General features: G+C 45.4%; 2 protein-coding genes across 6 annotated transcripts in view; both read left to right on the forward strand.

Annotated features, from left to right (window-relative positions):
• Positions 1–37: 37 nt before the first annotated feature.
• Positions 38–9023, forward strand: LOC115394032 (NACHT, LRR and PYD domains-containing protein 12-like). Of its 5 annotated transcripts, none has more exons than XR_003932001.1 (13): positions 38–86; positions 687–818; positions 1425–1529; positions 2309–2452; positions 2822–2953; positions 3302–5239; positions 5341–5520; positions 5996–6169; positions 6256–6429; positions 6598–6774; positions 6948–7121; positions 7531–7647; positions 8612–9023. XR_003932001.1 is itself a non-coding variant. In XM_030099151.1 (13 exons), the coding sequence occupies exons 2-13, from the start codon at positions 706–708 to the stop codon at positions 7553–7555; spliced, it is 3243 nt and encodes a 1080-aa protein (XP_029955011.1). In that variant the 5' UTR covers positions 38–86; positions 687–705; the 3' UTR covers positions 7556–8518. The 5 variants fall into 5 exon arrangements, 4 of the variants coding, with proteins under 4 accessions (XP_029955011.1, XP_029955009.1, XP_029955012.1 ...); XM_030099151.1 differs by lacking the exon at positions 8612–9023 and having other exon boundaries at positions 6256–6278; positions 6372–6429; positions 7531–8518; XM_030099149.1 differs by lacking the exon at positions 8612–9023 and having other exon boundaries at positions 7531–8518.
• Positions 9024–10637: 1614 nt separating this feature from the next.
• Positions 10638–23126, forward strand: part of dnah5l (dynein, axonemal, heavy chain 5 like) — a 34818-nt gene continuing 22329 nt past the window's right edge. Inside the window, exons 1-36 of the mRNA XM_030100063.1 lie at positions 10638–10896; positions 11098–11201; positions 11343–11531; positions 11650–11724; positions 11856–11945; positions 12690–12761; positions 12846–12947; positions 13074–13260; positions 13378–13543; positions 13842–13935; positions 14227–14325; positions 14407–14588; positions 14672–14791; positions 14895–15000; positions 15177–15272; positions 15521–15616; positions 15969–16142; positions 16264–16353; positions 16440–16595; positions 16889–17028; positions 17100–17251; positions 17342–17549; positions 17935–18031; positions 18414–18525; positions 18934–19109; positions 19212–19304; positions 19383–19495; positions 20082–20178; positions 20261–20341; positions 20679–20933; positions 21010–21159; positions 21260–21378; positions 21766–21902; positions 22023–22185; positions 22519–22630; positions 22713–22841. Of these exons, the coding sequence (XP_029955923.1) occupies positions 10638–10896; positions 11098–11201; positions 11343–11531; positions 11650–11724; positions 11856–11945; positions 12690–12761; positions 12846–12947; positions 13074–13260; positions 13378–13543; positions 13842–13935; positions 14227–14325; positions 14407–14588; positions 14672–14791; positions 14895–15000; positions 15177–15272; positions 15521–15616; positions 15969–16142; positions 16264–16353; positions 16440–16595; positions 16889–17028; positions 17100–17251; positions 17342–17549; positions 17935–18031; positions 18414–18525; positions 18934–19109; positions 19212–19304; positions 19383–19495; positions 20082–20178; positions 20261–20341; positions 20679–20933; positions 21010–21159; positions 21260–21378; positions 21766–21902; positions 22023–22185; positions 22519–22630; positions 22713–22841 (4791 nt within the window). The remainder of the gene's footprint in view (positions 10897–11097; positions 11202–11342; positions 11532–11649; positions 11725–11855; positions 11946–12689; positions 12762–12845; positions 12948–13073; positions 13261–13377; positions 13544–13841; positions 13936–14226; positions 14326–14406; positions 14589–14671; positions 14792–14894; positions 15001–15176; positions 15273–15520; positions 15617–15968; positions 16143–16263; positions 16354–16439; positions 16596–16888; positions 17029–17099; positions 17252–17341; positions 17550–17934; positions 18032–18413; positions 18526–18933; positions 19110–19211; positions 19305–19382; positions 19496–20081; positions 20179–20260; positions 20342–20678; positions 20934–21009; positions 21160–21259; positions 21379–21765; positions 21903–22022; positions 22186–22518; positions 22631–22712; positions 22842–23126) is intronic.

The raw sequence follows: 23126 nt of genomic DNA on the forward strand, positions 1-23126 counted from the left end.
TCGCTGCTTCTTCTCGCGAGATTTGGCAGTCCTTACGGGAAAATCGGGAGTTTACAAGAAATGTGATAGCAGCAGCGGTGGGCAGGGTAAGTCTAATCTCAACTTTATTGTTTTGTGGAAGCCATGTCACCTCTGGGGAACGCCGGGTCTTACACAGTTTGTGGTTTTAGTTTCGATATTTCCGTCACGATATGAGAAGAAGAAGCGAGCAGAACGAACGGGAGCAGGGTGGGCTGTTTTCGCAGGAACCAGACGGCGACGCCGCTCCCTGGAGGTCATGGGAGTTTATCACCACCCCCCTCTGAACCCCACAAGATTAAACCTCAGTATACCTGGAAAAGTGAAAGTACGCAAACTGAACGTCTCTGAGCTTTACTGAGATTACTGCAATATTTCCCATAACAGTCCAAACCTGGAAAGTCAGATTCCACAGAGCGGCTGCTGTTAAAATGCCCGGATTCTACACTATGTCAAAGACTATTACCTGACATTTTATTACATTGCCCATAAGACACGTTTTACCTACTCAGGCACACAAGACTGCTACAGTTTGTACATTTTCCTGCATGTGTTTGTTCTTAGCTGTATTTCATATTTATTGATTTCTTCAGTCATTCCTGGAATCAGGAATTCGGAGGAAGCTGACTGTGATTATTCCTTCTGAATGTCCCTGCTTCCCCTCTCAGACTGACTGAAGTCCAGGAGATGAGTGTCAGCATGGATGAAGAGGAGGATTCTGACCTTCTGTCTCTGAGGAGCGACTGGTCCAAAGAGAGATCTCCATTCTTTAATGGTGACCCTAAACCCTCAGACATAAGGTGAGAGAAGTGATCATAGAACTCCTATTTCATTACTTTTACTGTGTTTATTTTCTTCATAATTTTATTTCTGTATTTGTTTGTCATGGAATCACAAAAAATATCACTACAAATCAAATTTCTCATGGATCTTGTGGATCTACAACCCTCAGACACCAGGTCAGATAAGTGATCTAAATTATGTTTAACTTAGTGTGTTAGTTTCTGACAACTCAGGTTTGCAGACATGCAAAAAACACACCAAACTTGTCAAACGGCTTCAGTCTGCGTGTGAGATGTTAACCAGGGTGCACTTTCACAATGCCACAGTGACACAAACGCAGCATTGGTACCCGGGTTTAACAGTGTGAAGTAACACACTCGACTGGGACAAAGCCTACACTCAGATTTAGTGAAATGCATATACTGCTATTTTTACAGTAAACTGAATGTAATTTGTTCTTTTTTCATCTGGAACAGCTGCCAGTCATTTGGAAAAGCTGCTGTAGTTTTTAAGAGAAGTGTCTGAATCATTAAAGCATGAAAATTATTTGCTCTTAGCAAGATGTGTGTGTGTGTGTGAAGCTCTCCTGAACAGTAATGTTTTTGTGTGTATTTTCACCGCAGACGGAGCTCAAACTCTGCAGGATCTGACCTTCTGTCTCTGAGGAGCGACTGGTCCAAAGAGAGACCTCCATTCTTTAATGGTGACCCTAAACCCTCAGACACCAGGTGAGAGAAGTGATCATAGAACTCTTATTTTGATAGTTTTACTGCGTTTATTTTCTTCATAATTGTATTTCTGTATTTGTTTGTCACAAAAAAATCACTATAAATCAAACTTCTTTTGGATCTTATGGACCCTCTGTCTGTCGAAAGTTTTAGAACACCCCGATTTTTCCAGTTTTTTTATTTCAGTTCAAGTCAAAAGATGACCAGAGGATTCTATATAAAATTATTGTTCATTTCAGAATTTCACAAAAAGGCTTTAAAAAAAAAAATGAGCTCACAACTTAAAGCTGTTCTGCAGCAATGGAGGTCGCTCACGCTGTGAAAGTTACTCATTCCGACAGGTGTGCCAGCTGCTGTAGATTACTGACGTCCTCTATCAGCAGCAAAGCAGTGTTGGAACACACTGTTTTGTCTTTGTTGAATGAGAGAGAGAGAGAGAGAGAGAGAGAGTCATAAGTCAGTAGTGTGTGCTGTAAACTGTCAAATATGGAGGAGGATGTGTTATGGCCTGGGGCTGTTCGGTGATTTGTATGATGGTAAATTTGAAAACATTGAGCGGCCAACACAACCTTCACACATCAACCCCATCGAGATGAACGGAACTGAACAGTGAAAGCAAAGAAACAAATGTCACACAGTCATGGGCGCTTCTGCAACCGTGAAACCCATGAGGATGTTCAGCTGTTTTAGCCAATAAAGTGGATACTTTGATGAGTCAAAAGCTTAGAATGCATTTTGGTTCATAAATTGATTTTAAATGTCACTGTTTCCCCTCTGAGACTGACTGACGTCCAGGAGATGAGTATGGATGAAGAGGAAGAAGGAGCCGAGTCTGAAGGATCCGACCTTCTGTCTCTGAGGAGCGACTGGTCTAAAGAGAGACCTCCGTTCTTTAACGGTGACCCTAAACCTTCAGGCTCAAGGTGAGAGGTCATTCTTTCACGCTAACTCAGATTTGACAGGAGAATTATTTCCAGCAGAATGAAAATAACCAGAGCTGTTGTTCGGCTGATGCTCAATCTCAATCACAGAAACATCTCATTTAAAAAAACAGCTGGTGGAAAGAAACCACTATTAATTCAGTAAATCACTCAGCTGTATATTTTATCACCTTTATTTATTACTTGATTTAGTTGTCATTACATTTTTTTTATTTATATAAAAAAAGATTTAGATTGTTTTTTACATTATTGTTATTGCCTTTTTTATCTTTGCTTTTTTTTTTTTTTACTGTAATCTTTTATTGCCTGAATCCTATTGTTCCTTATAAATATCACTGCTTCCCCTCTCAGACTTCCTGAAGTCCAGGAGATGAGCGTCAGCATGGATGAAGAGGAGGATTCTGACCTTCTGTCTCTGAGGAGCGACTGGTCCAAAGAGAGACCTCCATTCTTTAACGGTGACCCTAAAATCTCAGACATAAGGTCAGAGACATGATGAGAAAACTCTTGTTCCATTACTTTCCCAGTCTTGTTACATTTCCTGCTGTTGATGCTTGATTTTCTCTGCATTTTTTGTTTTGAAGTTGTAAATTATCCATAGTAGCTGTATTCATGGATCAGCCGTAACCTGGAAAATAAAGTACTTTTTTAGAACTATTTCCAGGAAAAGAATCAGAATAAAGCTCTGCTCATGGGTTTTACACTCTTAGCTAAATTGTTCTGTGATTAAAATGTTTTGCTAAATATGAATTTGGTGTGTAAAAATGCTCAGCACTGTTAATGAAATGTAATTCTGAGCATTCTGACTTTTTTGAATCAATGTTTTTACAGAAAGAGGAAGAGGAGCATTACTGCAGAGGAGCAGCAGCAGCCCAGCCCTACGTGGCGTCAGGACGCTCGGAAGGATCAAGTCTACAGCAGCTTTGGCTTGGAGAAGGTTTTAGATGAACACAAGAGGAGTGTGAGGAGGAGATGTGAACGTGTGACTGAAGGAAGTGATGAATCCGGAGGAGGAATCCTCCTCAACAGGATCTACACTGAGCTCCACATCACAGAGGGACAGAGTGGGGAGGTCCAGTGGGAACACGAAGTGATGCAGCTGGAGACAGCTTCCAGGACGGAGAAGCACCACGACACTGCCATCAGGTGTCAGGACATCTTCAAAACCTCAGCCGCGCAGCAGAGACCCATCCGAGTGGTTCTGACCAACGGCGTGGCCGGTGTGGGAAAAACCTTCTCGGTGCACAAGTTCACCCTGGACTGGGCCGAGGGCCTGGAGAACCAGGATGTCGGTGCGCTGGTCGTCCTGTCCTTCAGGGAGCTGAACCTGGTCCGACATCAGCAGTACAGTCTTCTCAGACTGCTCCAGGTTTTCCACCCAGCCTTACAGGAGGTGACGGCAGAGAAGCTGGCCGTCTGCAGACTGTTGTTCATCCTTGACGGTCTGGATGAAAGCAGACTTTCTCTGGACTTCCATAGTGGACCGAATGTTTCTGACGTCACACAGGAGTCATCGATTGACTTGCTCCTCACTAACCTCATTCAGGGTAATCTGCTTCCTTCAGCTCGGGTCTGGATCACTTCCAGACCGGCAGCAGCCAATCAGATCCCTCCATCATGTGTGGACAGGCTGACAGAAGTGCGAGGCTTCACTGACGCCCAGAAGGAGGAGTACTTCAGGAGGAGACTGAGCGATGAGGAGCTGTGCAGCAGGATCATCTCCCACATCCAGACCTCCAGGAGCCTCCACATCATGTGCAGAATCCCAGTCTTCTGCTGGATCACTGCTACAGTTCTGGAGCACATGTTGAGCACAGAGCAGAGAGGAGAGCTGCCCAAGACCATGACTGACATGTACTCCCACTTTATAATGGTTCAGAAAATAAGGAAGAGGCAGAAGTACCATGAGGGACCAGAGACATGTCCAGAGGAACTGAGTGAGGCTGACAGGGAGGTTCTTCTAAATCTGGGGAGGATGGCTTTTGAACATCTTGAGAGAGGAAACATCGTTTTCTACCAAGACGACCTGAAGCAGTGTGGTCTGGATGTGTCAGAGGCCTCGGTGTACTCTGGAGTTTTTACCGAGATCTTCAGAAGAGAGTGTGTGATCTTCCAGAAACCAGTCTACTCCTTCATTCATCTGAGCATTCAGGAGTTTCTGGCTGCAGTTTACGTGTTCCACTGTTACTCCAACAAGAAGACCGACGTGCTCGAGAAGTTTCTGGAGAATGACTGGGAAACTCGCTTCTTCCCCTGTCTGTCAGACTTCATGGAGAAAGTCACTAAGAAATGTCACAGGAGTCAAACTGGTCACCTGGATCTGTTTGTCCGTTTCCTCCACGGCCTCACCTTGGAGTCCAACAGGAAAATCTTAGGAGACGTCCTCGGTCAGATACAGATCTGTACATTTACCATCCCGGCAATCATCAAAAACCTGAAGTCGATGAAAATGTTTGAAAACTCTTATTTCAGAAGTGCATTGATGGGCCCCGATCTGAAGAAGATGAATATGACTCCGGACAGAAGCATCAACATCTTCCATTGTCTGATGGAGATGAAGGACCTCTCAGTGCAGCAGGAGATCCAGGAGTTCCTGAAGTCAGAGAACAGATCAGAGAAGGAGCTCTCTGGGATCCACTGCTCAGCTCTGGCACACATGCTGCAGATGTCGGAGGAGGTTCTGGAGGAGTTCGACCTGAAGACGTATAATGCGTCCACGGAGGGTCTGCTGAGGCTGATTCCAGCTGTGAGGAACTGCAGGAAGGCTCGGTGAGTCCAGATTTGACCAGTCAAAGTTACTAGCTACTGTAAATACCATCTGATGTCCACCGTCTGCCTACTCGAGGGCTGATTGGTCTGTTTGTCCACAGACTGAGTGCCTGTGGACTGACGGGGGCTCACTGTGAAATCGTGGCCTCGGCGCTGAAGTCCAACCCGTCACATCTGACCGAGCTCGCATTTAGGATTCACGACTCCCCGGCGGCCGCGGCGGGGGTGCCGTTCCTGTGTGCCGGACTGACGAGTCCACATTGTAAACTGGAGACTTTAAGGTCGGTTAATAGATGGACGCTGTATTTGAAACCCGAACACACGTGATCAGTCAATCTGAAGTGATGGTAGATGGTAATTATTGATAAAATCTAAATTTTTTACAGATTTTTTTTCACAGTTTTAGCATTAATAAAGTACTTTACATTGTCGGTCACATTCAGTCATTCACACGAGGAGGTTGTGGTTGCCATGTGAAGCGCTGACCGTCTCTTGAGCAGTTTGGGGTTTTGAGTCTTTCTCAGGGGTACTTCATCAATGGAGGACAAGGCCTCAAGTGAGGATTGAAGCTGCAACCTGCTCGACCAGCTGACAGCAGCTTTGATTACTTTGACCATAAGTGATCAGATAAAATGCCGGCCGTTATGGAGCCTTGCTGTCCCAGTACACGTCTGTGAATGGTTGAATAAACAGTGAACAGTGTTAAAGTTAGTAAAAATACTTATGTGTCGTCTGCATCTTTTACTCTTCACTCAGGTTTGAACGCAGCACAGTGCCAAGCGACGCCTTAGCGTCTCTGTTCTCCGCCCTTCAGTCCAACCCCTCCCGTCTGAAACATCTGGACCTGAGGTACAACATGCTGGGGGAGGCGGGAATGAAGCAGCTCTGTGAATTTCTGGAGAGTCCTCACTGCAAACTGGAGACTCTGGGGTGTGTTCACCGACTTGAGGACGAGCCCGTTCAAACCTGAACTCGTGCGACTGATATGTAATCGCCATCTTTTCTCTGTTCCTCAGATTGAAGCGCTGCAATATATATTGTGAGTTCAGCCCGTCTCTGTACTCGGCTCTGAAGTCCAACCCCTCCCATCTGAAACACCTCAGCCTGAGTTCCAACTTCATTTACGACTCAGGGCTGCGGCAGCTGTGTGGGTTTCTGGAGAGTCCACAGTGCCGACTGGAGAGCCTCAGGTCTGCTCTCATCACTCACCTTTATTGAAGCAGCTCATTCTAATCACAGCTAATGTGGCCGGTGCAACTCCTTCAGCATTTATGTTTTCTAACGTTGGACGACTTTGTGAACGATCTTCAGCAGCATCCTTCATCTCTGAACTGTAATCTTCGTGTTTCTTTACTCAGACTTTCAAACAGCTGGTTGACAGGTGACGGCTGTTGTTCCCTGGCCTCGACCCTGAAGTCCATCCCGTCTTCTCTGAAGTATCTGAAACTATCAGGAAATCACGAAATCCTCGATTCGGGCGTGCAACACCTGTGTGGTTACCTGGAGAGTCCACTCTGCAGACTGGAGACTCTGAGGTAGACTGTCACCTTATAAAGCTTCTGGTATTGTAACACAATTTCCTTTTTCTGAGGGCATGCTTCTTGTACATTTCCAGCTCTTATATAAGATATTGAAAAAAAAATCAAACACTGACAGATTTCACTCTTCAACAATGCCTTCTAATTTTTTTTTCTTTTTCTTTTTTCAGATTGAGATATTGCGGTATGTCCCCAGCCAGCTGTGGATTTCTGGTCTCTGCTCTGAAGTTGAACCCCTCCCATCTGAAACATCTGGATGTGACAAAGAACAAGTTGCAGGAGTCAGATGTGCAGCAGCTGCTTGAGCTTGTGGAGAATCCAGCCTATAGTCTGCAGACTGTGAGGTCAGTACGGCTTTAGAAGCCCGTTCATCGTGTTCACAGCAGTTCTGTCCTGATCTCATGAACACAGTGATGTCTTTTGTGGAAAAACTTCACTGAGAAAAAAAAAAAAATGCATCCAGTTGATATCATATATCGCCATTTTCAGAAAAAAATATCAAGATATGAATTTTGGGTTGTATCGCTGAGCCAGAATCCAGTTGTTGGAGCCGATCTTCACTGACTGTACGCCATCGCACTGTTTTAGATATGTGAGGAATTCAGGAAAAACCCAGGCATGTGCAGGGGAGAGCATGCATACTCAGCACTGGGGGGGGCCAAGCCTGGACCTGAACTGAGGGTTTTATTAGTTTTGGCTGTTCTATTTGTCCGTTACTGTTTTGATCACCTCTATTGTCTCTTTTCTCCTCAGCTGGGAAAAGCCTGACACTGTGTGATCTGAGACAGGAGGCTGTCTGTCCTGAAGATTGACAGGGGCTGGAGGGTTGTGAGAATACGTCACTGAAAGCCAGTTAACCAACTGCTATTGGTAGGGAACTTATTATGATATACAATGCAACACAAAGTGCCTCATGTATTGAAAACGGACTTCAAATCAGCTTCACAGCATTCCCCCCCCCCCCCCCCCCCCCAAAAAAAAAAAACAAAACAAAACAAACAAACAAAAAACCCTGTGGAAATTAATGAATGAATAAATATATAATTTAAGATTAATGAAGTAGAAGACAATGTAAAAACAACAAGAAATCTTTTTTGGACAACTTTATTACCAGCAAAAAAAAACAAACATAACAAAGAACATTAGTAATAGTGGATATGAGGTATAAGACGGTTGAAAAGGATTACATAAAAGATAAAGCACTGACGTTAAAAAAATGTCGGTGCTTTCTGCAGCCCTCGGTTCCTCTGGCAGGCTGTTACATAAACATGGTGCATAATTATGGAAGGCTGTCTCACCGTGAGGACAACCAGGGCAACACTTCATTCTGGTCCGGGTTGAGCGGTTTAAGGTCCTCTTCCATCCAGAATTCATCGAGGTCCAGGATACATTTGAAAAAGGGCATCAGTTTCCCCTGTGTCACCTGTAGATGTGGTTATATGCAACTGTGAAAGTTGATGCCAGGCCTGACACTCTGAATGTATAAAATTATAAAGCAAAGAGGCCCAGGGTTGACTCCTGGGGCAGTCCACATTTAATTTTTATAAATTCCTGAAACCAGCTGTTTCAGTCTCTTTAACAGTTTGTAGCGATCTACGTTTTAAACGGAGCTTTAAGATCTACGACTAAACTTGCACCTGAGATCATTTCTGACCTTTGTCAACACTGCAGTTCAGCCTGAAACCAGACACTCTGTTTCTCAAAACTGTAAAAAAAACTGTAAACTGTAAAAAAAAAAAAACATTTCTACAAAATTTTGATCAAAAATTGGATCCTGGTTTACAGTTATTTAAATGATCAGGATTTAAATTGCTCCTCTCCATGAGGGTTTCAGGGTTCAGAAATTTTCCTTTCTGGAGATATGAAGATGGGACAAGAAGAGGATCTGCAACACCTAACCAGTCCCTGATGTGCGTCTGAACGCCACGGCCCACTGGACTGTCGAGGCTGGAAACAAAGCGCAAAGATACACCGAAATACCAAGTTCCTGAAATGTGGTGTCCGTCTCTTTCAAATGGACCCAAAGGGAACTGCTTCCTGAGGGTCCAAGCAGAACAGCACTTTCTTACATCAGTAAAGATGAAATCTGTTGTGTTGCAATGTTGAATGAAACCTTTTGTTAGTCTGCTATGTACTCCTATATAATACTAATTTATTCACAGTGTCTTTTACATTTACAATGTATTCATTTTTTGTCACAGTGTCTCATGAAATTTGTGTTGTTTTTTGGAAATAAAGATTTTTGTAATTCATTTCTTGTGTGTGTATGTTTATGTTAAAGCCTCACAAGGAACAAGCTGTTAAAATATGACAATGTTCTGAATAATTATTCAGTTTCAATGTTTTGTCCTGCGTTATTTCATCAGGATGTATCTGAATGTACATGTTGTATTTTACTTATTTTAACTATGTTAGTCAGTAGTAGGTACTTTATTATTTCTACTGAATTGTTCTTGAGTCATTTTAGGGACTCGACCTTCCTCTGGTGAGTGATGCAGGTTCTGAGGACAGGAAGATGAAGGTGAGGGGGCCTTCAGGGACACATGGATCCAGTAGAGGGTCAGCTCTGAGTTCCTCCTTGTTTGCAGTGGCGACATGTTGGATTAGAAGAGGTCCGGCACGAGGATCCGCGGATTGTGTTTGCAGATGAACCTGATGTGAGAGTGGAGAGCAGGCGGAAAAGAACCGGGAGAAGAGAGGAGTGAAGGTACGACAGAAAGCGTGGGAATGAGAGGGAGGCGAGGATAAACGGAGTTTAGAATGAATGCAGTCCAGGCTCAGAGAGTGAGCATGTACTGAAGAAACCGTGGACGTGTTGGACAGAAGACGCTGGGAAATGAAGACCTCTGAGCAACCGTGAATCTGCATTTTCTGTCATTTAACAGCCTCTATTAATTGTTATGCTTTACAATTTTCAACACACTTCTGTCCATTTTCAGTCACATTTTAGATCGATGTTTTTAATGGAGTGAAAAATGATTTTATTGCTTTTGCTTTGTTTTTTTGATTTATAAAATATGAGTGATAAATGATAAATGATTTATTCACACAAAAATAAAGAATGCAATTTCTAACCAATTTTAGACCATACATTTCTACATTTATATTTGAAAACAGATGATTTGGTTGTTATTTTTGCTTGAGCTTCATCTCAAGGATGGACACATGTCCGTGTAAATTATCCGTTCATTTCCATTTATTCAACTCTGGGTCGTGGGGCAGTTGTTCTGGTTCAGGTTGAGATTTTTTTCTTGTTTCTTTGAAAAGTGTCTGATTACAGTCCTGCGGGTGTAAATTAATTAACTTCATCTGACAAGAGTAAGTAAAGATTTGTGATGTGTTTGGATTAAGAGACACAGAAGAGACGGCTGTGGTGTGAGCTTAGTTGCTCAGACACACACACACACACACACACACTCACACACTTCACTGCATTTCTCCATGGCAACTGTCAAACTCTTTGCACTGGCCCTTCACTTCCTGGTTTCGTGCACCGCTGCAGGTTGTGAGTCTGTGTTTCTGCAGCAGCGACTCGGACCTGAACAGCAGCGGTGAGTCGTCGCCACTCAGCTCTGCAGAAATCTCTGCAGATCTGCAGTATTTTACCTGTAATATATGTCTTAGAAAGAGCAGGTACTGATAAAGAAGTCATAGAACATTTAATAGGAATATTTAAAGTGACTTTTGTTATCAGTAATCTGCAGTTCGAGATTAGCCGATGAACATATTGAGGGTTGGACACCAAAGATTAAGGGAAAATAGTGGAGATTCATTTAAATTTACAGAGGTGTCGATGACCTCTGTACCTTTGCCGTCTGACGGACAAATGCTGCTGCTGATTTGAATGTGTTGTAACTCAGATGGCAGATCCAGACTCTCAGGCTCCAGAACAGCAGGAACAGGCCCCGGTTGCCCCCCGATCTCGCAGCTCCGACACTCCGTCCTCGGGCCTGGAGTTCCCGGCGGGAGGTCAGGAAACGCTGTCTGCCACGGAGCCGGGTCTCCACCCTGGGTCAGAGAGCCATGCTGGCCCTGGAGGAGAAGATGAGGAGGAGGAGGAGGAAGGAGATGTGGGGATGATAACTCACCCCAGACCTCCTCAGGTCCCCCTTCAGAGAGGTACAGACTCCAAAACCAGGATCAATTCAAGCAATGAAAAATACACACATGGATATTATTGGAATGAACGGTTAGAGAAAGATCTGTGCGTATCGATAATACTATTTAAAGGTGAATAGTTGAATACGTGCAGAGCTGAGTCTTTCTAACACTCTTGCTGTTTTATTTTTGTATTTATGTTCTGTCCCCTCACGTATCCAGACGCCATGGCCAGAGGCCGCCGGCGAATAGGAGGCCAGAACCCGAGATCCACGAATCACATCACGTCTCCGGTGGCGGCTCCCTCTCCGACTGCTGGCACCGCAGTAAGTGAACCTGCAGCAGGAGCTGCTGTGGTTATATATCCTGTCCGATTTAAAATCATTTAGAAGAAAGAAGAGTCAAAAATGTGAAGATGAAGCTAAAAATTAGTGACTGAGGCTTTTGACAGCCGTTCTTGTCTGCAGGCGTCTGGGAGGAGGACGGTGCTGCTGTCCAACGAGGCGAGGAGGGAGCTGGCCAAACAGGCCCGGGCCATGAGGGACGAGAGGCGGGCGGCGCTGGACGCCCGACACAAATACCTGATCACCCGGCTGGCGGACGCCAGCAGTCTGGGAGAGCCGGAGGTGGAAGACGCCCTCGTCTCTGATGACAAAGTATTTTCACTTTTTGATTTATGTGTTCAGCCTTTTATTCGTCCCATGGTTTTTGCATCAAACTGACCCTTCTTGAACAATTTTCTCTCTTTGAATATTTTACTTCTGATTCCTCCAGTTCAGCCTGATCGATGATTTCTTCATTGCCAACGGCTCCAAGAAGCTCATTTTCTTCTACCAGCCCTTCAACCAGGTGACTTCTCCCTCATTCAGACTGATCTCTATTGAAAACAACTCTTGTTCAGTGTCCTGCTCTTTTCAATATCTTGCATTTCCCGTCTTTCTCTAACTCACTTCTCTCTTCCTTTAACTCTCTCTCTCCAGAATCTGCTGCCCAGTCGTTCTTCCTTCTCGGACGTGGCGAACTCTGTCGTTCCTCAGAGGAAACTCTTCCTCAGCACAGGAACCTCAGAGGTAGACTTCACTTGCTTCATCACACTATAAGATCAGATTATGTTCTGTTTGTGAGAATTTGCTTCCCAAGACGGGATCAAGTTAAACAACACTTTACGTCTGTATAGATGTCAGTGTGAGAGCAGAACAATGGCTGAACCGGCCTCTTACTGCCCACCATTGTTCAGCTTCAGGAGGTGAAACGAATCAGAAAGAGTGTGTGTTGTGTTTCTATGGATGAAAATCCCATTTGCAAGGTGATTAGACCAATCTACAACAAACAGCTCTCACACTGTGCTAGTGAGGATGTTATTTGAATGCAACTCTGTGTTTTATGTCCATATGTGACTTTTCATAGCATAAAAATTCTAAATATAGTACCTACAAATATACATTAAACATTGTCCAAATAAACCCATATACATTTTCTCCTTCTCCTTTTCTTCCATTATCCAGATTGTTGTCTTTGAGACTTTCTCTGAAGGTTTTCAGGTTAATGTTTTAATTAGTGGTCAGGAAGCAAAACACAGGCCTGGGTTAATAATTTAAAACGCTGCAGCGTTTCTTCGCCAGTGCCTGCATCTGAAGCTGAACATTTACTGCCACTTCACACCAGTCACTGCACCCTGATGTGTGAAGACCCTCTAAACTACTCCAGCCACAATTCCTGCTTCAAATGATTAAATGCACATGGCGACCACAGCCAACTTACTGTAATTAAACTTTTAATCACCCTTTCACTCACTGTCTTTTTGTGTTTTCCAGGCTTTAGTGGGGAAATGTTTCTTCTTCCTGAGAACCACAGAGAAAGCCATCACCACTGCCAACGTGCAGCAGGTCGGTCCCTTGTGATTTGTGTTCAGTGTGAAGATGTGGCGGCTCTGGGAGGATTTGGACGACGTCCCTTGTGTCTCCTCCCAGGAGGTGAACTTCAGCGTGCTGGACAGCGGCGACGGCGGCGTTCTGAGCAGCCTGGAGAGTCTGCTGGCTGACGTCATGTTACCGGCTCTCAGGTCCCAGCAGGTATGGGACAAATTTTAATTATGGAATAAATTTAAATTAAACTGTGATCTTTGTGTTGGTGTTTGTGTGAGGGATGATCGATTCGATGCTGATCTGTGTTCATTCTCCTGATCCTGGACTCTGCAGACGTGGGGCTGTGTGCAGGAGGGAGCATCCTGTCCACACGTCCAGTCCTTCCTGTCCTCGGTGGACCAGTTCGTCAGTAACCTGGGCTCAATCAGAGTCAGCATGGAGAGAAAGTTCCGGCTGCAGCACGTGGAGCTGCCCGACGCCATCCGGCAGCTGAGCACGCCCGCAGACTACACCGCCGCAGGTGACGATCAGAAATTCAGACAGAATGCAAAAAAAACCTGAGGATTTCTCACAGAGTCGCTCACAGCTGTTCTACAGATATGAAGACAATAATTGGGTTCTGCTTTTTTCCCCTCAGCCAATAACAGCGAGCTGGTGGAGCATCTGGAGGGCGTGGTCACCGCGTGGACCAGTCAGATCAAGACGGTGCTGACGGAGAGCGAGCAGCTGAGGAGGGAGGCCGACGACGTGGGGCCGTCCGCCGAGCTGGAGCACTGGAAGAGGCGCATGGTCACGTTCAACAGGTGGAGAAACACTTCTGTTTGGCGTTCGTCACATCGTCCTTAGATTTATATCGCCCAGTCTGATCAGTTTTTTAATTTACATTTTGTTTAGTCAGACCTGTTTTTATCACAGTTTGCCTCAGCTGGATGTCCGAAATAAATCATCAGTATATTTAAATTCTGTTTCATCAGAACTTTTGAGTTTCTTTCCAGCTGTTCTTATTATGTAAAGTTTGATTTTTTTTTCAAGACTTAGTTGATTCTGTTTCTTTTTTAATCACAGTTTGTTTTCATTTATGTCGTCTGTTGTGTTTTTCAGTCTGATGGAGGAAGTGAAGCGTCCTCAGGTGAAAAGGACTCTGGGAGTTCTGCAGGTCGCCAGGTCTCGTATCCTCCGCGCCTGGAGGGAACTGGTCAGCAAAACCTTTAAAAACTCACAAAACTGCTGTACTGCACTCTGAAACCGAGAGTGTTTAAAAAAAAATCAATCATCATGTGAACATATTTGAAATGAGCCATGATCCTGTAGAAATGAGTATTTTTTTTCTGCATCAAGCAATTTCTGTCTGCTTGAATTTTAGCTAAAACTTTTAGTTTGAACCGTAGTTCCCTTTTCCACAGTGTTCCAGGTTTTGTGGAATTGTTCTGTTAGTTAAATGTTTGGTGTGTTTTGCTGTAAGTGGCTGACGTTTTGATCGTGCCAGGACGGAGACATCACTGTGGTGGCGAACGAGGCGAAGGACAACGTGAAGTATCTTTACACCTTGGAGAAGTTCTTCACGCCTCTGGGAAAATGCACTCCGGTGAAACATTTTTTCGCGTTTGTTTTGCCGCCCGACTGAGAGCGCCACGTTTTCAGACGTCGATCTGTGACTTTCCGACAGACGGGCATGCTGGAACACATTCCCAGTCTGATGAGCAGCATCCGGATGATCCACACCGTCTCTCAGTACTACAACACCTCCGAGAGGATGACCTCCCTGCTCCTCAAGGTCACCAACCAGATGATCACCACCTGCAGGCGCTACCTGCTGCAGGGGGTTGCTCGCATCTGGGACCACAGACGGTACTAGAAAACACAGCGAACCCTCACTCAGACCAGAGAACAGATTGTTAAAGAATAAAATGAAATGCGTGAGTGTGTTTCAGGCCGGTTCTGCTGCAGCGGATCTCCGAGTGCTGTAACCTGAATGTGGAGTATCAGAAGAGCTTTCAGAGCGTTCGAGATAAACTGAGAGAAAACCCTGAAAACAGACAGCTTGACTTCAGGTAACCAGCCACAGCTGCTGATCCTCAAATACTCAACTCATCTGTATGTTAGCATCAAACACTTTTTATGTTCTCTTTTCTCTTTCTTTGGTGTCTTTGTTAGTGAAAACTACATCTTTGGGAAGTTTGATGCTTTCTGCAGGCGTCTGGAGAAGATTGCCGACATGGCGTCTACGCTGGAGAGTCTGGATGCTCTGCAGAACATGAGGGTCTGTTAAGAAGGGGCTAAAACTCCGGGAACCTTCTTGAGAATTCTGCGTGACCTTGCGCACAGAATTCATGGAGATCGGTTGAAATTAAATTAATTGCTGAAACTGCAGCATCACAGCTTCCTGGCGGGACAGAGTAATGCTAATGTGTGAAGGCTTGTCGAACTTTTTCCCAGGTGGAGGGTGTGGAGAAGATCTTTGTCCGCTACCAGACCATCGTCTCCACGACCAAATCGAAGACCTACGACATCCTGGACCATCGCAAGCTGGAGGTCACATAAAATGTTATGTTACATAAAAATGCTGCAGAAAAATAGGATTTACCATCTCAGGAAATGGCTGTTAATTCAAGTATTTGCCTGTGGAATTATTCACGGATATATTTTGGTTAATCTATTGCTTCATAAAATACGTCACATGACCTGTCATACAGCTAATAGAAAGTTCAACTTGTTCTCCACAAAATACTGCAGTTGTTATGATTGTCTACAAACTGACGTGAACTTGACGTGTGTTTCAGTTTGACAGCGACTATTCAGACTTCCAGCTCCAGGTTGAGGGTTTGTTCCAGTCTCTCCGGTCTCTGCTGGACTTCTGGTTCTCTCAGTCATTCTCTGTGAGTCCAACTCGGCCACAATGGAAATCCTTCTACGAAAGTCAAACTCTGAGTCTCAAATTCAGGTCAAACCTGAACCTGATAACATTCACGCCTGGTAATATCATGTTTCCAAGGATGTGCATGAGAGCGAGACGCTTCAGTCTTTTTTGTGTCGTAATTGTGTGTAACCATGTCTATGCAGCTGATAATTGCAGCTGAGGTTCGGAGACGTGGCTGTAGTTTAATGAGGTTATTAGCCTTTTTTGAAAACACCAGTCGACCTTTTGACCTTGGATTGTATTTGTTTATTTCAGTATTTCATCTTGTGTTCGTCCGTTGATCCAGCCCTCCACGGGGGTGTGTGTTTCAGACGGAGCGGATGCTGGAGCTGCTCTCGGTGTTTGAGTCTGGCCCGGCGGCTCGTCTGGATTTGAAGCAGCACTACCTGCTGCTGCTGCAGCGTTACGGCAAAGAGCTGGAGGCCATGAGGAAGACTTACCAGAAGCAGAGAGAAACGCCACCGATTGGACGCGACCTGCCTCCGGTAGGTTTCACCCCAACTCAATGCCTCAGTGTTCATGCGAGGCTGTTATTGTTCTCGAGAACATTAAACCTAATAAAACACTATTTTTCAAGAAAAGCTTCCTCACCTGAGTGTGTTGCAGGTGGCGGGCCGAGTCCTGTGGAGTCGTCAGCTCTTCAGGAAGGTTGAAGCTCCCATGTTGATCCTGAAGAAAAAGCTGGATGTTCTTAAGGTCCAATTCCCTTATTTACCTTCCCGGTTATGTGAAAGTCTCCGACTGGTTGGATTTGATCGCTCTGAACTTGTGTGTCCACTCAGGGACCAGAAATGACCAAAGTGATCCACAGCTACAACAGGATGGCCGTGGTGCTGCTGCACTACGAGCTGCTGCACATTCAGGCGTGGAGTCAGGCGGCAGAGAGCGTCCCGCAGTGCCTGAGCGCCGCCCTGCTGGTCCGACATGAAAACAGCAAGGTACCAGGACGACCTGCGATCTACATCTTCTTCTAAAGGCTAACAATTAAAAAACTTTTAGGCAATCACTTCGGTTGCTTCTAAACTGTAAGAGATATTTAACCACTTCAGTAGCAATTAATAATTTTAGCATTTTTTTAAGGTCTCCCAGAACTTTTTTTAAGGGCATTTTATACATTTCAGTTGTGAGTTTAGTTTGTCTGAATGAATGTTCTGATTCTCAGTGGTTCACCAGTCTGCTTGGACCTCCTGAGATAAGGAAGTAATTTGGAAAAAATCTGTGTGTTTTCCAGGAGCTCTTCATAAATCTGGATCCAGTTGTGCTGGAAGTCCTGCAGGAAGCCCGCTGGATGGCCAAACTGGGGGTGATGGTGCCAAATGTGGTCCAGAAGATGACGTCCAGAGAGGCTCACATCAAGGCCTTACACAGGCGGTGAGAACGGCTTCCTTTACTGTCACCCAGTGTGTTTGACAGTCAGTGTTGAGCCTCCCCTGCTGGTCCAGGTTGCTGGAGCTCCTCCAGGACTTCAGCTCAGTGGTCTCCAGGATCCCGCCGCTGCTCCGCCCCCTCATGCAGCCTTTCATTGGCCGTGTGGAGGCGTCGCTGTCTCCTGGACTCACCTCTCTGTCCTGGACGGCCCTCAACATTGATGGATGTACGGATGGCTGCACAAAAACACTTGTTGTTTGATGTGTTAGGAATTCTAAAGTTGGTGACTAAAGCCTCCGCCCTCTGTTTTCCACAGTCATAAACTCAGTCTACGTAGCTTTGAAGGAACTGGACCAGGTGGGCAAAGTGGTCACCGACCTGCTGGACTGCCGCATCGGCCGGCAGCTGCAGGCCACGTCGTCCTGTCGTCTCCTGGTCCTTCCAGAGGACTCGCCAACGTCCCCTCAGGACCTCCTGCTGCAGACCGACAGCTCTGTCCAAGCAGCTGCTGTCTCCCTGAAGTGGTGAGATCGATCAGATCAGATCAGAGTCTGGCAATATCTTTTGAGACTGAGTTCTTCTCAGGAAAAATCCAAATAGGATCCTTCAGAAAAACAAAATTGTGCTAAATTATAATGCCATTGACATTGTATTTTTATTATCTAAATAGCCTTGACTGTCCAAAACAGGATAAATCCCTGCTGACTGTTAGCAGGATGCAGACTGGCTTTGACCAGAAAATGGCTTCAAATGAACGAAGTTATGAATGTTATGTTCAAAGATAATGAATAAAAAGTACCTTACTCACAAATATGACAGCGAAACAGTCAAAACTATATTCAAGAGATGTTATAGTGACAATAAAAGTTTAGTTTCAGTTAAATCCTGTGCTGTGGTTGATGTGTCCAGGCAGAGTCAGCAGGTGGAGAAATTCACGTTTGAGCTGATCGAGGAGCTGAAGAGGAAGATGAAAACCACAGAGACCGTTAATCTGGAGGTGGGAAAAGTTCAAATGCCCAATACGACTCTGGCAAAATACGATCTGAATTCCTAACGTAGTTCACAAAATATCTCAAAACTGTCGGAGGGCCAGGCAAATGTCTGCTTTTTGCTCAGTAGTTTCAGAAGTAGTTGATGTTGCCAACCTGTCTTGAACTCCTTCTGATTTAGTTTCCCTGAATTAGAAAGAGCAAGAATGAAGTTTTAAGCTTGTTGGACTGGTGCAAAAACTCAGCATTAAATAGGAAAAAAAATCATTATTTGGGATAAATCTGTGTATTGACAATTTTTTTTTCCACTACCTGTGCAAAAAAATGCAATGTAAATGAGTGGGTCATTCACCTCCTCTTCCTCCTCCTCCTCCTCCTCCTCCTCAGGGATCTTTCCAGTGTCTCCATCCAGACTCCAAGCAGAAGACTCGCTGTCAGTCTTGTCTTCCGTGTCGTTTCTACAACCTGATCGGTCAGCTGTGTCATCGCAACACTGAAGCTATGGTGACAGGTCAGTTATTCTCTTTTCTTTCTGTCTGTCCCTGCCGGCAGGAGACGGCCACGACAGGACAGTTTCCAGTTCATCCAAAATTTAGTTTGTTCAAACATTGGAGAGCATGACAAGGAACTCTTAGTAAGCAAAAGCAGCTCTGTGTAACACTCCTTTTGATTGTTCCACTAACTTTCACAATCTTTAAATTCATCTTGTGCAATACTAGTTAACCTTCCAGGATTTTGATCCTGCAAATCGCTGCAAATATATAAACGTGTGTAAAGACTGGATGTCACAGAATTACTGCACATATAAGAATCCTGTCTTCTCTCCTTTTTTCCAGAGCTAAAATGTCAAGATACTGTATACTGGAACGAGCTGAAACAAGGACTTTATTAGATGTTGTTTCATCTCTTTCTCTCACAGCCACTAAATTCTCTCTGGATGCCCTGCGGAGACGACTTCATGTCGTCAGACATCAGCTGCCCTCCTCTTCCTCCTCCCACAGCAGCAACCTGTCAGATCCTCCTGCTCTCTTCAGAGCCTCGATCCAGCTCGCCATCCCAAACATCGTCCTCAAACCCAGTCTGGAGGACATCCAGGTGCTTTTCCAACCCACTGTATCTTACTGAACTGTACAAACTGCTGTAGATTATTATAGTAAACTGAATGATGGAACTGAGTCTGTGACGTCTGTGTTTCAGAGCACAGTGAATAAGATGGTGAATTCTGTGCTGTCTGCTACTAAAGACGTCCCCCTGTGGACCTACGCACATCTGCAGTACAAACAGCTGCAGGTACAGTCCTCCTCCCGTGGGGTCACATGACGGCCAGCGGCCAATCACACTCCTGCATTCTCTCGCTGTCTGTCTCAGGTGGAGCAGGCGGCGGTCCGTGATGCAGGCGACGACACCCCGGTGAAGCCTCTGGTGCTGCGTCCTCTAGACCGACAGCTGGCCGAACACAAAGACATCGCCAAGTCAGTCTCGTCCCACCAAACCTTCACTCACTCATCTGTGAAAGCACGAATGAACAAACATCTGTAACCGACCACATCAGATCAGAGCGTTTAAAACGTTGATATTTGAAGAGAAGTGTGACCTACGAGGCAACTCAGGTTCTGTTTGCACAGCGTTTCAGTGAAAATGTAATGAAACATGCATTTACTTCGGCCTTGTTGTTCATGCACTGTAGCGGCGTCTCAGAAAATGAGCATTTTCCTCCGTCTACACAGAGACAGAGTCAGAGCTTTCTGAAAGTTCTGGTTTCATTGGATACGGACATCCAAAAAAAGCATCAAAACTTTTCCGTTTTCATTTTGGACTTTATGTAAATGGGACCTGAACTAAAAAACGTTTAATTCAAATTCATATGCGATTTACTTTTTGATGACAAAGTCTGCCGTTCAACCTATCAAACCACGAGAAAGAGCAGCATTGCTTAAACAGATATGAAGTTGGTTGATAAACGAAGCTTGAGTCGTCTTTGTTTTGAGAGCTGCTCACGCTGCAGACTATGGAGACAGAGGATGTTGTGGAGAGGAGCCACGTTTGACCTCTATTGTCTCGGAGCAGGTTGACCATCCAGCTCGGCTCGATCGTCTCGTCCCTGAAATCTCAGGCTGTCGACACTCTGAACCAACTCGCTCACTTCTCTGCTCTGTGGAACCAGGTCTCTGGGAACCTACCTTTGTTGTTGTTGTTGTTGTTGTTGTTGTTGTTTTTGAGCTGCGCTAACATCTGGATGTGTTCAGGATCCAGAGGAGCAGGTTCAGGCCTTCCTGCAGTCCGACCCGTCGCTGACTGAGTTCAGCGCTCAGATCTCTTTTTATTCTGTAAGCCGTGTTAAATTAACCTCTCCTCTGTATCTGCACCTGTTCACCAGTCTTCTGACAGTTTGTAGTGTATTTAGTGGCTTCTATTTAGTGAAATTTGTGTTTGCATCATTGTTTTATTGCCTTCTACCTAAGTCTGGAAATGTCACATTCTGTCGTCCTGTGATGACAGAGCCAAAGCTAATTTGGTGTTCACTGTGCTTTCTAGACAATAGATTTAAACTGTCAAAAAAATGCATCAAAAAAAGGAAAAAAACACAAGAATTCTATTTGTTTTCATGCAGCTTCTATGTCTGTTTGGCCTCCTTTACCCACGATGCTTTGCTGTCCCTTGCAGAAGCTGGAGGAGCAGATTTCGGAGCTGCCGGCCTTTTACGCCGTGGGCTCCATCGTGTTTGAAACCGACGAGCTGAAGCTGTCGCTCACTCAGGAGTGTCGCCTGTGGAAACGAGCGTTCGGCGCCGCTCTGAACCGCCGCGCCTCCACCGACATGAACGACATCCTGGCGTTCATGGACGGGCTGACCAAGCGTCTGCAGCGTCCAATCACAGACCTGGAAGACGTCAGGTCGGCCATGGCAGCGCTCAGAGAGGTCAGCTGTTAACACATTCATTCATTCATTCGTTCACTTTCTTCACTCCTTCACCATGCTCTGCTTGTTGCTTGAGGTTCGGGAGGCGGAGGTTCGTATTGACGCCACCATCGGTCCGGTGGAGGAATCCTTCGCCCTGCTCAACAGACACGAGCTGATCTTCAATGACGGGAACGCCGAGCGTGTCGACGGCCTGTCGTACGGATGGAAAACCCTCAGCGCTCTGGTAAGACCCGGGAGACTCGCGGTGCGCCGCCGCCACCGCCGCAGCTGCTCGCCGGTCGGACTCGGGAGACGCAGACGTTTGTGTCGTGCTGTGGCTTCAGGTGGTGCAGAACCAGAACACGCTGGTGAAGATTCAGCCCGTCATGAAGGCCGACCTGCTGTCCGCTGTGCGGAGCTTCCAGACTCACGTTCAGAACTTCTACACCAACTACGACCTCAGGTGAGAGAGGAAGAAGACAACGTTACACAACAACACAAACATGCATTCAACGGAGAGGTCAGGCTGTAAACATGGAGGTTTTTAAAGGAGCTTAATTGGTTCATTTGGACAGCACTGCGAAGGAGATATAGGCTGATCCGAAACATTAGAAATGTTCAAGTCCTTCATTTAAACAAAGCACAATAATGATTGAAGGGAAAGAGCTGCGGAATTCTGTTTTTCAATACGATGGGTTCAGTATGACAACGTAAAAAGCCGTCCAGTCAAAATACTGCAGAACTACATTCAGACCGTTTGTGTTGAAGTGGAAGCAGTGGAAAACGAGTTCCTGGTGCTTTGGATGAGATCTGGCTGTGTGTGCGTGAACACCCCCATGTGTGTCTCCAGAGGTCCTGGTGTGGAAGGCGTAGCTCCGGCCGAAGCCAGTGAGCGGCTGCAGAGCTTCCAGGCTGAGTTCGATCAGCTGTGGAGGAACTACATCACCTACTCTGGAGGGGAGGAGCTGTTCGGACTTACAGTTAACGGTATGACTGAGTGATTCACCTCCACTGTGGTCCGTATCTTATTAAACACACCAATCCATGCAGTCTTTCTTTTTTACTCAAATCTGCTGCTTTAATCCGGAACATTTGTCCTTCCTGCAGAATATCCGGAGCTGCAAAGGATCAAGCGGGAGCTCTCTCTGCTCTCGAAGCTCTACAGCCTCTATAACTCGGTCATCGACAGCGTGACGGGGTACTACGACATCCTGTGGGCTGATCTCAACATCGAGAAGATCAACACGGAGCTGCAGGACTTCCAGAACAGGTAGAACATGGAGGATCGCTCACAGTTTGATCTGTGCTTTGCTTCTGTGAGGCGGAGAGGACAGATGTAGAGAAAAGGATGCTGAGAATGAAGCTGCGAGACGAGATGAGGAAAAATCAGTGATCGGGTTCATGGATGCAGTGAGGGAAGACATGCAGGTGATTTGTGTGCGGGAGCAGGATTTGCGGCCAAGTACTGAGCCCTGGAGGACACCAAAAGCATGAGGAAGTGTAGTTTCTCTACTTCTCTCTCCTTTTCACCCAGTGCAAAACTATCCTCGAGTTCATGTTGTTCAGACATACCATATCTTTCCTTTCCATTTTGTGTTTTCAGGATCAGGAAACTCCCGAAGGCGCTGAAAGAGTGGCAGGCCTTCAGAGATCTGAAGAAGACCATTGACGACTTCACAGAAACCTGTCCTCTCCTCTACATGATGGCCAACAAGGTACCAAACAATAAACCTTTTTAACGGAGGTTTGTGTAGTTTTTATACATCCACAGCTGTCTTAACATCCTGTCTCCCTCAGGCCATGCTGAAAAGACACTGGACTCGTCTCAGTGACCTGACGGGTCACAGCTTCCAGGTGGAATCGGACAGTTTCTCCCTCAGAAACATCATGGAGGCTCCTCTGCTGAAGAACAAAGAAGACATCGAGGTTCTCACACCGGATAAACACTGTAGTCCCACAGCTTTGAGACGAATTATGAATTATAGTTAATTGTGTACCTACAAAATACTGCTTTTGACTTTTCCTTTGGATTTTTCAAAAAACACTTCCTTTCTTTCTTTCTTTCTTATTCAGGTGGTGTAGTTGCATTAAAAATAGTTTTCATCAAGCTTCTTTAACGTCCAGAATTTGTCACTGCACATACAATATTTACACATAAAACTGAAGCATTTTTGCCCTTTTTCAGCTTCCATCATGGCAGTAGGACTGAAG

Source organism: Salarias fasciatus, chromosome 9, assembly GCF_902148845.1.
Source record: "Salarias fasciatus chromosome 9, fSalaFa1.1, whole genome shotgun sequence".
Classification (NCBI taxonomy): Eukaryota; Metazoa; Chordata; class Actinopteri; order Blenniiformes; family Blenniidae; genus Salarias; species Salarias fasciatus.

Excerpts from the sequence above, each read along its gene's own strand:
- LOC115394032 (XM_030099149.1), top strand. The coding sequence starts at position 706 with ATGAGTGTCAGCATGGATGAAGAGGAGGATTCTGACCTTCTGTCTCTG. Across the intron at positions 5,521-5,995 it reads TGTAAACTGGAGACTTTAAG|GTTTGAACGCAGCACAGTGC; the intron begins GTCGGTTAATAG and ends CTCTTCACTCAG. Across the intron at positions 6,170-6,255 it reads TGCAAACTGGAGACTCTGGG|ATTGAAGCGCTGCAATATAT; the intron begins GTGTGTTCACCG and ends TCTGTTCCTCAG.